Source organism: Oreochromis niloticus, linkage group LG7 (genome assembly GCF_001858045.2).
Source record: "Oreochromis niloticus isolate F11D_XX linkage group LG7, O_niloticus_UMD_NMBU, whole genome shotgun sequence".
NCBI lineage: Eukaryota > Metazoa > Chordata > Actinopteri > Cichliformes > Cichlidae > Oreochromis > Oreochromis niloticus.
Genome location: NC_031972.2, coordinates 37,119,925 through 37,132,059, shown reverse-complemented (window position 1 = coordinate 37,132,059; position 12,135 = coordinate 37,119,925). Strand labels below are relative to the sequence as shown.

Below are 12,135 nucleotides of genomic sequence, written 5' to 3'. Positions count from 1 at the left end.
ATGTCCTGGTCAAAAATGACTCCAAGGTTCCTCGCAGTATTACTGGAGGCCAAGGTAATGCCATCCAGAGTAAGAATCTGGTTAGATACCATATTTCTAAGATTTTCAGGGCCGAGTACAATGACCTCAGTTTTATCTGAATTAAGAAGCAGAAAGTTAGCGGCCATCCAGGTCTTTATGTCTTTAAGACATTCCTGCAGTTTAACTAATTGGTGTGTGTTACCTGGCTTCATGGATAGATAGAGCTGGGTGTCATCTGCCTAGCAGTGAAAATTTATGCTATGTCTTCTAATGATGCTGCCTAGGGGAAGCATAATGTAAACAGAATTGGTCCTAGCACCGAACCCTGTGGAACACCATAATTAACCTCAGCATGGTTCCAAGGTTCCAAGGTTCCTCACAGTGTTACTGGAGGTCAAAGCAATGTCAACCAGAGTAAATGGCCTGTATTTGTATAGCGCTTTTACTAGTCCCTAAGGACCCCAAAGCGCTTTACAAAACCAGTCACCCACACACACATTCACACACTGGTGATGGCAAACTACATTGTAGCCACAGCCACCCTGGGGCGCACTGACAGAGGCGAGGCTGCCGGACACTGGCGCCACCGGGCCCTCTGACCACCACCAGTAGGCAACGGGTAAAGTGTCTTGCCCAAGGATACAACGACCGAGAATGTCCAAGCCGGGGCTCGAACCGGCAACCTTCCGATTACAAGGCGAACACCCAACTCTTGAGCCACGATCGCACGAATCTTTGTAGCAGTGAAAATATATGCTATGCCTTCTGATGATATTGCCTAAGGGAATCATGTATAATGTAAATAGAATTGGTCCTAGCACTGAACCCTGTGGAACACCATAATTGACCTTAGTGTGTGAAGAGGACTCTCCATTTACTTGAACAAATTGGAGTCTATTAGATAGATATGATACAAACCACTGCAGCGCAGTACCTGTAATACCTACAGCATGTTCTAATCGCTCTAATAGGATATTATGATCAACAGTATCAAACGCAGCACTGAGGTCTAGCAGGACAAGCACACAGATGAGTCCACTGTCAGAGGCCATAAGAAGATCATTTGTAACCTTCACTAAAGCTGTTTCTGTGCTGTGATGAGCTCTGAAACCTGACTGAAACTCTTCAAATAAGCCATTCCTCTGCAGATGATCTGTTAGCTGTTTGACAACTACTCTTTCAAGGATTTTTGAGATGAAAGGAATGCTTGGAGATTGGCCTGTAATTAGCTAAGTCGCTTGGTCAAGAGATGGATTTTTAAGTAACGGTTTAAGGCCTGTGGTACACAGCCAATTATAAAAGATGTGTTGATCATATTAAAGATCCATCCATCTACCCATTTTTTTCCGTTTATTCGGGGCCGGGTCGAGGGGGCAGCAGCCCAAGCAGAGAAGCCCAGACTTCCCTATCCCCAGCCACCTCCTCCAGCTTGTCCGGGGGAACACCAAAGCGTTCACAGGCCAGCCAAGAGATATAAACTCTCCAGCGTGTCCTGGGTTTGCCCCGGGTCCTCCTCCCGGTCGTTACTCCCCAAAAGCAGTGTTGGGGAGTAACGAAATACATGTACCGGCGTTAGAAACGATGTGGGCTTCATAGATAATTGGCAAACCTTCTGGAGGAAACCTGGTCTTGTTAGGAGAGACGGCATCCATCCCACTTTGGATGGAGCAGCTCTCATTTCTAGAAATATGGACAAATTTATTAAACCCCCCAAAATATGACTATCCAGAGTTGGGACCAGGAAGCAGAGTTGCAGTCTTACACGCCTCTCTGCAGCTTCTCTCCTCCTGCTACCCCCCAAAAAACCCATCTCCATTGAGACTGTGTCAGCTCCCAAACAGACAAAAAACAAACTAAAAACCAGCAATAAACAACTTAAACATAAAAAATCACAAAGAAAGAACAATACAGTATCCACATCTGAACCAAAGAGTAAAACAGTGAAATGTGGATTATTAAATATTAGGTCTCTCTCCTCCAAGTCTCTGTTAGTACATGACTTAATAATTGATCAACAAATCGATTTACTCTGCCTTACAGAAACCTGGTTGCAGCCGGATGATTATGTTAGTTTAAATGAATCAACACCCCCGAGTCATTCTAACTACTAGAAATCTCGACGCACAGGCCGAGGGGGCGGTGTGGCAGCAATTTTTCACACCAGCCTATCAATCAACGAAAGACCAAGACAGACTTTTAATTCATTTGAAAGCCTGATGCTTAGCCTCGTCCACCCCAGCTGTAAAACTCAGAAACCAGTCTTACTTGTTATCATCTATCGTCCACCTGGGCCTTACACAGAGTTTCTGTCTGATTTCTCAGACTTTTTAACTGATTTAGTGCTCAGCTCAGATAAAATAATTATTGTGGGTGATTTTAACATCCATGTAGATGCTAAAAATGACAGCCTCAACATTGCATTTAATCTGTTATTAGACTCAATTGGCTTCTCTCAAAATGTAAAAGAACCCACCCACCACTTTAATCACACTCTAGATCTTGTTTTAACATATGGCATAGAAACTGAACATTTAACAGTGTTTCCTGAAAACCCTCTGCTGTCTGATCATTTCCTGATAACATTTACATTTACAATAATTGATTACACAGCAGTGGAGAGTAGACTTTATCACAGTAGATGTCTTTCTGAAAGTGCTGTAACTAAGTTTAAGAATATAATCCACCCACTGTTATCATCTTCAATGCCCTGTACCAACATAGAGCAGAGCAGCTACCTGAACGCTACTCCAACAGAGGTCGATTATCTTGTTAATAATTTTACCTCCTCACTACGTATGACTCTGGATACTGTAGCTCCTGTGAAAACTAAGGTCTCAAATCAGAAGTACTTGACTCCGTGGTATAATTCTCAAACACATAGCCTAAAGCAGATAACTCGTAAGCTGGAGAGGAAATGGCATGTCACAAATTTAGAGGATCAACTGGTCGCAGCAGATGGCCGTCCCTCCCTGAGCCTGGTTCTGCCGGAGGTTTCTTCCTGTTAAAAGGGAGTTTTTCCTTCCCACTGTCGCCAAAGTGCTTGCTCATAGGGGGTCATATGATTGTTGGGTTTTTCTCTATACCTATGAAGCGCCTTGAGGCGACTTGTTGTGATTTGGCGTTATATAAATAAAATTGAATTGAATTAAGTATTTAAAAGTATTTAAAATACAAAATATGAGTAACTGTATTCCATTATGTTACCATTTAAAAAGGTGGTATTCAGAATACAGTTACTTTGTTGAAATAAATATATTACACTACGGTCTTTTCCTGTTTCATATGTTAGGCTATGCCCTCTCTATTTTTGATAATTCCGCGCTGGTGGAAACCCAAACAAAACACGCATTATGAGGCTCTAACGCCTGTGTCTCAATCTTGCGGCCCATGTCACTTCTACTTGCGGCCCGCATAATAACGTGAAGAAACATTGTTTAAAATTATTTTTCAAATAATGATTTAATATGAAGGCAATAGGCAGTGTTACAGGCATAGCCCTAAAGAAAGTAGCCTCATGGGCAGTGTAGTCCAGCTGTAAGTAAGCTATTAAGACTCGACTGTACACTGTGTTCGTGTTTTCCTCCGAAACAATAAGTTCCATTGGAGCAGCCTTTCAACGCCTCTCTCTGTCTCTCACTAGCAAAGTTGACCCAGACAACAAAGTAAAGCTAGGTTTTGGTTACAAGCCCGACACAGAACCTGACGTATTAGCCAGAGGTCCCTTAACTACGGTTCAGAGCCGCGAACCTGTTTTATAGACGCACGGAACAGTTTTCTATATGAGATCGCTGCAAAAAGTGCAGCCTTACCTAATGTCCACCTACTGTTACTCCTTTTATATTAAGATGTAAAAATCTAGTTGGTATTGCTATGGCGAGTAACCTTCAGTAATAGTAATAAATCACACAGCAATAGTACATTCATGCAGTTGTAAAAAGCATGATAATATATTAAGCAATCCAAAGTATTCAGAATACGTTACTCTCATTGAGTAACGTAACGGAATACGTTACAAAATACATTTTGGGGCATGTATCCTGTAATCTGTAGTGGAATACATTTTAAAAGTAACCTTCCCAACACTGTCTAAAAGACACGTTGATGGTTTGGCAGAAGTAATTACTGAAGTTAACTCAGAAAGATCAATTGGAGAAGAAAATTCTAAATAAATATCAATGGTACTGAAAGTAGCTGTAGGTAATGGTACATCTGTGAAATGATCATGAGTAATTTTTTCTCTAACGGTTAATTTGTAAAGAAGTTCATGAAGTCATTACTAGTTAACGTTAAAGGAATGGTTGGCTCAACAGAACGCAGACTTTTTGAGAAACCTAGGGGTTGTTCTTACTTTCTTTAATCAGTGATGAATAGTAAGATGTTCTAGCTTTACGGAGGGCTTTTTTTTTTCTTAAAGCAGCAAACTATTTCTCAAGGCATGATCTTCTAAATTAGTGAGACACCATTTCCCATCTTGTACTGCAACAATGTAAAATCTACAAAATTTATCCTTTGCGTTGGTCAGAGAACTGTCCTGCAGGTTTTAGATATCACCCTTGGTCAACACACCTGAATCAAATGATTAGTTTATTATCAGGCCTCTGAAGAACTTCAAGACATGTTGAGGAAGTAATTTAGCCATTTAAATCAGCAGTGTTGGATCATGAACACATCTAAAACTTACAGAACACCGGCCCTTGAGGCCTGGAGTTGGACACCCCTGCTCTAAATGCAGTTCACCGATTCTGGGTCCAGGAACTCACGCACACCTGCCTCGACCTGCCTCCTAAAGCTCTTTGAACTGGAGAGGCCTCATCACCTCCTGCAGACAGATTCTACTTCAACGAATTCAACCCTCAAAAACGGCCGGAATCACGTTTGCTCAACACCTGTCACATGACCACAGGAGGGTGAAATGAACCCCAGCACAGGTGGATGAACCTGAACCTGCTGCTTCAATACCTCATAACTCTTCTTTACGCTCATTTTTATCGTTATAAACAGCTGCACTCACAGTTCAGACCCTCACTGTGGCATTGATATTTATATCATGTTTATTGTAAACTTTTATTCTGCATCTGCTGCTGGAATATCATTTTCAGCTCTGTGAATTACATATCCAGTAAAATAAAAGAACTTTATTTTAATCAGTGTTGTAAACACGTCACAGTAGGCTTAATGGGCTTTCATTTTGAAAGGCACAGAGAGGAAGAACCCATCAGCTGGGCTGCTAAAGCAGCAGCTGAGGTTTATTTTGAAGGAGCAACAGGAACGCTTGGTGAAAGAAATGAGTCCGAGTCTTCTCTCATAACAAGTTTCAGGTTTATTAGAATTTTACTCGCGTGCCATCAGCTTCTGCTTCTTCAGCTTCTTCTGTGAAACCTGCAGAGAGAGAGAGGCAGGGTTATGACATCATCGATCAGAGAGTTGGCGCCGCTGCCTTGGCAGACGGTCGCTCAGTTTTAACAGGGTTGTTTTCATGGAGAATCCAAAGGTGTCCTAAGGAGTCATCACTGCGACAGATGATGAAGAGCAGGAGGAAGGTGACGGGTTCAGACGTACAGCCGGAGGAGCAGGATTCACTGCGCTCGCTATGGCATTCATGGGACCTTCAGTAAAAGGGAAATCGCAGCTCTCCGGGTCCCCAGAGACTAAGCCAACTTTAATTTGGCCCCTAACCCTGCTCCGTGCTGCATGTTTGAAGCCCCACCCCTCGTGCTTCCCTCTCCACGTGCTCACCTTTTTCTTCTGGGCGACCTCCTCCTCGGGCTTGGGGACGATCTGCTCCTTTTCTGTCAGGATCATCTCAATGTGGCACGGCGAGCTCATGTAGGGGTTGATGCGGCCGTGGGCACGGTACGTACGCCTCCTCATCTTTGGCGCCTTGTTGACCTGGATGTGCTCGATGACCAGAGAGTCCACGTCCAGACCCTGAAAGCACAAACACGGGTCAGAACCACCGCGAGAAAATAGACGCCCATTGGTCCTTTCAAAGCTAAAATCATCAGATATTAATCATTTATTAATCAAAGGCTCTGATTGGTTGGCCTCTTGCTTCCAAACATTCGGAGATGAAGACTAAACATCACCCGAGAAACCGAGGCCTGAAGCATGTGATCATTAAAGTAGTGTTGTCCTCTCGTTCCAGCTGTCTGCGATTCTCAGATTGCTCAGACTGTAATTGTTCTTTTCATGGTTCATACAAAGGTGTCCTAAATGGTCATCACTGCAATCTGTTGCTCACCGATCAGCTCAACAACAACCAGCTCCACAGAGCTGAAACTGAGCTCAGGGTCATCTCAACGTCCCCGCCTGCCCTCATGTGGAAGCTCCACCTCCCTAAAGCCTGCCTGTGATCGACACCTGCAGGCTGATGTCACGATGCAGATCATCATTTTAAACTTAAAGAACGCTCTTGTGTCATAACTTCATGAAATCAAAGCCAGTGTCCTCAGAGACCTGCTTTCTGTTGGACCAACAAAATCCAGATGTGATCAATGGATTTAGACTAAATGTGGATATTCTGTCATGTTTAAGAAGTTGAAACACACGACAGAGTATCATTGAGAGAAAAATATTAGTGTTCAGTTTGAGAACCAAGTTAAAATGTGAGATTAAAGCTGTCGATAAGTCACAGCTGCCACGGCTCCTTTAGTTCATAAAAACAGCGTGATGAGTTCAAGGACGTCACAGAGGCAGTACAGAAAACTGCGTCTGGGAAACAGCAAGATGGATCCTGATGTTACAGCCTCATGCCATACAGAGGGGCTATGACTCAGCACAGGCATAAGACAGCTAACTCATTTACAGAATAGTCCCAACATTTGGGCTTTATCCTTAAAATAAACAAATATTGTTTATTAATGTGACACTGACATGCACACTACTTAAGAGACGACACATTTAGAAAACTAACAACGGTCCGATCACACAAACTACTTTGCACATCACTAGCACAGTTTCAGGTGTTTAAAGCTGCAGACAGACAGGTGAGACCTGCTGATTAAATTGGAATCGATCCTTTCAATATAAAAGTGTGTTCCAGGGCGTCCATCTCTCTGTCTGCTTGCTACACCCGTTGGTCCCTCCCCTCCTCATGACCTCACCTTCAGCTCAGCATTGCTCTCGGCATTCTTGAGCATGTGCAGGAGGAACTCGGCGCTCTTCTTGGGCCAGCGTCCCTGGGTCCAGCCGTGCTGTTTGGCCTGAAAACAGAAAACATCAAAGGTGTTTTTAGACCATGCCTCCAAGCTCAGAGGCGGGGTTACTCCGGCCACCTTCGCTGCTGCTCAGATCATTAGATTTAGTTTCATCTTTAATCCAAAGGTGTCCTAAGAAGGTCATCACTGCAGCTGTCAGAGTGATGCCACGCTCGCTGGGATCTCACCTGAGCACAGCGGCCGACGCCGCCGTTGTAGCGGCGGAAGGGGACGCACTGGTGCTTGACGATGACGTCCCTCAGGTACTTGTTAGCCTTGCGAATGTGCATGCCTTTGATGGCCTGGGCCGTCTCACGGGTGTTCTGAAAGTGAGGACACAGACTGGTCAGAGACCGGATCAGCAAAGTGGCACCTTTATGTCGTAACCTTCATGACATCAGCATGATGTCCAGATGTCGGGTCAGTTCTGAGGGCCTCGGCGGTCACATTAGATTTAATGAAAGTTGAACGTGTTTATAGATTTTAGGGGAGGCAAACATAAACCATCAGAGAATCTGTGCGATCTGATTGATACGACAGAAAACCAAGTCTCTTTAATCCACAGCCAAACAAACCCTGCAGCCATCTTTAAAACTAGAGCTCTTCCCACTGACATAAACATTAGACCAGGAGCTCATTCAATCACAGCAGATTGTCTATTCAACATTTCTAAACACATGACAAACGTTACTCAAGACGTTCACAGTTATTTATTTTTCCTGTAAAATCCTGACTTATTCACTCCTTATCCTTGGGAGCAGAGCTTTAAGTATCTAAGTTTAAATATTAACTTAAATAAAATTAAATACACAGAAATTCTATTTAAGTACAGGAGGATTACACCTGTATTCAAAAGTGAGATTAAAAGTGTCACCAGTTATTTTCAGACATCTCACACATTCTGCAGCTGAAGCAGAGCTCCACACAACCTGGGCTGTTCACAGAAACCAGGCTCATGCTGTTACCTGAAGCTCTAATGAACAGACCTCACTGAGGTTTATGCTTCAGCGAGACATCAACCTCGAAGGATATTTAACTACACCTGACAGACAGCTCATAAACACCACTGACCCCTCCTGTGTGGTTTTTACATGTATCAGTGAGAGAACCATAATCACTTCTATCAGGACTAATAACCACAGCATCAATGTAAGGATCACTCAAACTGGGTGTGAGGAAGTGGAAAAACTGGAGGGACAAACGCATCTGCGTGAAATAAACTGACCACAGTACAGAGTGTTTCTATTGGCTGGGATCACAGATAGACACATAATGCAAGAGCATAAAACATTTCAGTGCATCTCCCATTATTCCCCACGACAACTAGCCATTCACACAGTTTCATAACTCTGAAGTAAGATGGGACCATTTTATGGATTTATTTTCTCTACTGAGTCAGAGCACCATATTACACTGAACCCACATCCACGTGTGTTTAATGAGTTATTAGAGCCCAGATTCAGAACCCTGCTGCTGCTCATGTAACCTACCTGCCTACTCTGAGCCTCTACACACCTTCACACCTGAGAGAAGCTACTTTATCATGGACACGCGTGAGACTACAGATGAACCCTGTGATCCCCTTGGTCTGTGCCCACATGTGGACTCTTACCTTGAAGTGCACCCGGAGGTTGGATCCCCTCGACTTGCATGCTGAAAGACAGAGAGAAGCCGTTAGCACCCACAGCAACGACTCGGATCACTCCACCAGTGAATGCAGCAGCTCAGTTGTGTCATTAGTTTGTTTTCATGTGGAATCCAAAGGTGTCCTAAGAGGTCATCACGGCCACTAGCTAACCCCCACACATAGCTTAAGTTCACCTTTACTCACATTTAGTCGGGTTCTCGGGGTCGAGAGAGTAGCGGACCATTGTCAGATATCTGTAAGAAGAGGCACACGTTAGTCTCCTCAGGATAGCACACAGCAAGTAAGACCATCTCAGACAGCACCGAGAGATCGCAGGTGACGTTAAACAGCTTTAAACCCCACAAACACGGAGAAAAAGAGCTGCTAGGACCGCTTTACAACTCCTATACACGCCACACGGAGCCAACATGGCGGACAGCCGCCGGAGCCACCAACCCGGCGTCTCCGCAAATATCTTAATAAAATTTAATTTAATGGCTCCAGACACACAATTCAACCATCAGCGCACACATTTACACACAGCTGACACAATCTAGCGTCTTACAACGCAGGATGCAGTATATTTACTCAGATTTAACACGGATTCGCCGCTTCATGAGCGGGACAGAACTCCTACCTCTGAGGCCGCGGAAGGAAGAGGAAGACACCCGGACGGCGCTCCTCTACTTCTGCCTTCCTGTGAGGGTTACCGCCCCCTGGCGGTGAGGAGGAGGACGGCGCTCGGGGCGCAGTGAGGCGGAATGGACAGCAGGGGGTGGTATTTCACACTTTAAATCAAAAGAAAAATAGTTTTCCCGTGGGATTATGACGTAAACACGATAATAGTGATCGGAAGTTTGTCTCTTTTCAGAGAGCCAGCTGTTGTGGCAGGAATCCCAAAGAAGAGCTGGCACTTTTGGCTCCCAAATGGCTCTTGATTTATTATCATCTGTAGCCTCATGTTTGACAAATATGAATGCTCTGTGTGTTGATAAACCCTTTTGCATTTAGAGTTTTTATGAGATGCCTTATAATTGCCTAATATTGTGTATTTGTTCTGTTACAAAAGCAGGCATTCTTACTTTTGTATAATATTTTAATTTAACTTTTGATTTGAATTCAACACATAAACAAAGCACTGCAAACAAATCCACAGAACAGAAACAGAACCAAACTCAGCAGCCAAACAGTATGTCCTCAGTGCAGGTTGACATTCAGAATAATCAAATGCCTCAGCTTCTTCTTTATACTGCAGCCAGATGCTCCTTTGTTTACGGGTGTCAGTCATATTTATGTATTTTTGCGATGCACTTAGACTCTCATTCTCACCACAGTCTACTGTCTCACTCACTGACTGGGGAATATCAATACTTCCAATACCAGCATTTCATGTTGCAGGATCAATTCCCATACGAATTGAAATTGAAATTATAATATCTACTTTGATTAAATTTGTTTTTAAGCATAAATATGACATACAGACAAAAGTAAACTCCGCAATTAGCGGGATAGTCGGCAATACCCTGTTGATAGGAACTACAATCACCTTCTGCTTCTCACTCATGTGGATGCTACGCCTCCACAAGGGTGTGAGTCAATGAGAAACCCGAGGCACAAAACAGTACAGTGTTCCCTCGCTATAACTCGGTTCACCTTTTGCGGTCTCACTGTTTCGTGGATTTTTTGTGTGCAATTTTGCATGCTTTTTTTTTTTTTGCAGCTCATTGTGTTCTACGTCCTGATCGGCTGTAGACCATTGTCAATCAATCTCCTCCGTGCTGTGTCTCCTGTACAGTACAGAATGCATTTAACTTGTCAAATTTACATAAAGTGCTGTACTGTATGTTTGTAAGTTTTCTCCCCAACAAACACAACAATGTCGACGAAATGTGTTGCACCGTGAAACGCAGAGTTGGACTTCTGGACATGCTAATGGAATGTAGAAGTTAGCATATTTTTCGGACCATAAGGTGCATTAAGCAAAACAAAACAGTCAGATAAGTCAAACTTTATTTAACTTATTCTTCTTTCCGTACCATTGATTCATTGATGTTGAATTCTCTCGCAGCTGCTCTATTCCCATGTTCTGGACGTGAAAACATGGTTTGATCTTTGGTTTCATTCTATAATACTGGACTTATTTTTCTACAAAGGTATGAACTTTGAGAGTGTTTAAACAAGAGAAAAGTGTGAAAATGCTGATGCCTGTATGTGAAAAGTGTATAAAGTGTGTAGTGAGGGGTTTTACAGCCTTAAAACATCTATAATAATTGTAAAAAATGAAGCTGACTACTTCGTGGATTTCACCTATCGCGGGTTATTTTTAGAACATAACTCCCGCGATAAACGAGGGATCACTGTAGACCACAAAACACGCAATCTTGACTTTGTTCACAGATTATAACTGCGTTTACGTTCAGCATAGAAATTATGGTGTGTGCGATGTATCTGGGAAGACAGTTAAATACTGTGGCAACACAACAAAGTTGTGATCCGGCTCTCACTCGATGAGAGTTGGCTCTTCTGATGCTTTTGCGCATGACACATCATTACAAGATAAGATGGAAAAACAAATTGGACTCTTCCACTAAAATTTGAAGCTACATTCATTCCTGGTTTCAGTGAGTCTCCACCACAGTACTGACTGGATAAATACCTGGCAACTCATCCTCCACCCTCCCTCGTCTGCACGTGCTCAAACCATCTCAGCCCCTCTCACTCACTCACAAAGATCTTCAGCTCGGCCTCCTGATTCTTTTATAAAAATAGGCTTACCCAGAATGCACTTTGTTAGTGACGATAACCAGATCAAACTACCAGCGTTAGTTTCTGCTCCTCTATGTCACAGATTTGAAACTGCTGTAGGCTATTCCCACTGTGATAAATCCACCACACTGATGCTGTGACAGGAGTGAAACTGATACAGTTTTTAACATTTTAAAGGTTTTTGTGTGGATATCTGCTCGACTTATAAAATGAAAAATGCTGCTAATTATAAAGAACCGATTCTGGAACCACTCATGTGTATTTGGAGGGCCTGAAATCAGAAAATATTCGTAGCATGAAGGTAAATTTTAGCATGACTTTATTATTAATGATGTGTTATTAAATGATGTGTTCTAATGTGTTTTCCTGATTTTACTTTACATGACTTCCCTCTAGTGGGTAATAGAAATTATAATTAAAATTAATTCAGTGGTGGTCAATTTTTTTTTTTTTTCACAAGCTGGAATCAAAATACTTTATGAGGAATTTCAAGTGTCTGATGATTTTTCATTTTAAAAATTTAAG

At 42.9% G+C, this 12,135-nt stretch overlaps 1 protein-coding gene and 4 non-coding genes across 5 annotated transcripts; all 5 read right to left on the bottom strand.

Moving 5' to 3' along the window:
• Positions 1-5,321: 5,321 nt before the first annotated feature.
• Positions 5,322-9,571, bottom strand: rpl17 (ribosomal protein L17). Its single transcript, XM_003453607.4, has 7 exons — positions 9,482-9,571; positions 9,049-9,098; positions 8,830-8,870; positions 7,406-7,540; positions 7,125-7,223; positions 5,758-5,949; positions 5,322-5,400 (listed from the first exon to the last, which is right to left on the bottom strand). Exons 2-7 carry the CDS (start codon positions 9,086-9,088, stop codon positions 5,353-5,355), a joined length of 555 nt encoding a protein of 184 aa, XP_003453655.1. The 5' UTR covers positions 9,089-9,098; positions 9,482-9,571; the 3' UTR covers positions 5,322-5,352.
• Positions 5,470-5,537, bottom strand: LOC112847613 (small nucleolar RNA SNORD58). The gene has a single exon (XR_003221250.1). It is a non-coding gene; the product is annotated as a small nucleolar RNA SNORD58 (small nucleolar RNA).
• LOC112847614 (small nucleolar RNA SNORD58) lies at positions 6,184-6,250 on the bottom strand. Its single transcript, XR_003221251.1, has one exon. It is a non-coding gene; the product is annotated as a small nucleolar RNA SNORD58 (small nucleolar RNA).
• LOC112847612 (small nucleolar RNA SNORD58) lies at positions 7,303-7,370 on the bottom strand. The gene has a single exon (XR_003221249.1). It is a non-coding gene; the product is annotated as a small nucleolar RNA SNORD58 (small nucleolar RNA).
• On the bottom strand, positions 8,937-9,006 carry LOC112847615 (small nucleolar RNA SNORD58). The gene has a single exon (XR_003221252.1). It is a non-coding gene; the product is annotated as a small nucleolar RNA SNORD58 (small nucleolar RNA).
• Positions 9,572-12,135: the final 2,564 nt, after the last annotated feature.

Coding starts and splice junctions, on each gene's coding strand:
- rpl17 (XM_003453607.4), bottom strand. CDS start 9,088: ATGGTCCGCTACTCTCTCGACCCCGAGAACCCGACTAAAT. Junction 7,224..7,405: donor GCGTCGGCCGCTGTGCTCAG/GTGAGATCCCAG, acceptor TTCTGTTTTCAG/GCCAAACAGCACGGCTGGAC. Junction 5,950..7,124: donor AGAGCAATGCTGAGCTGAAG/GTGAGGTCATGA, acceptor TTGTGCTTTCAG/GGTCTGGACGTGGACTCTCT.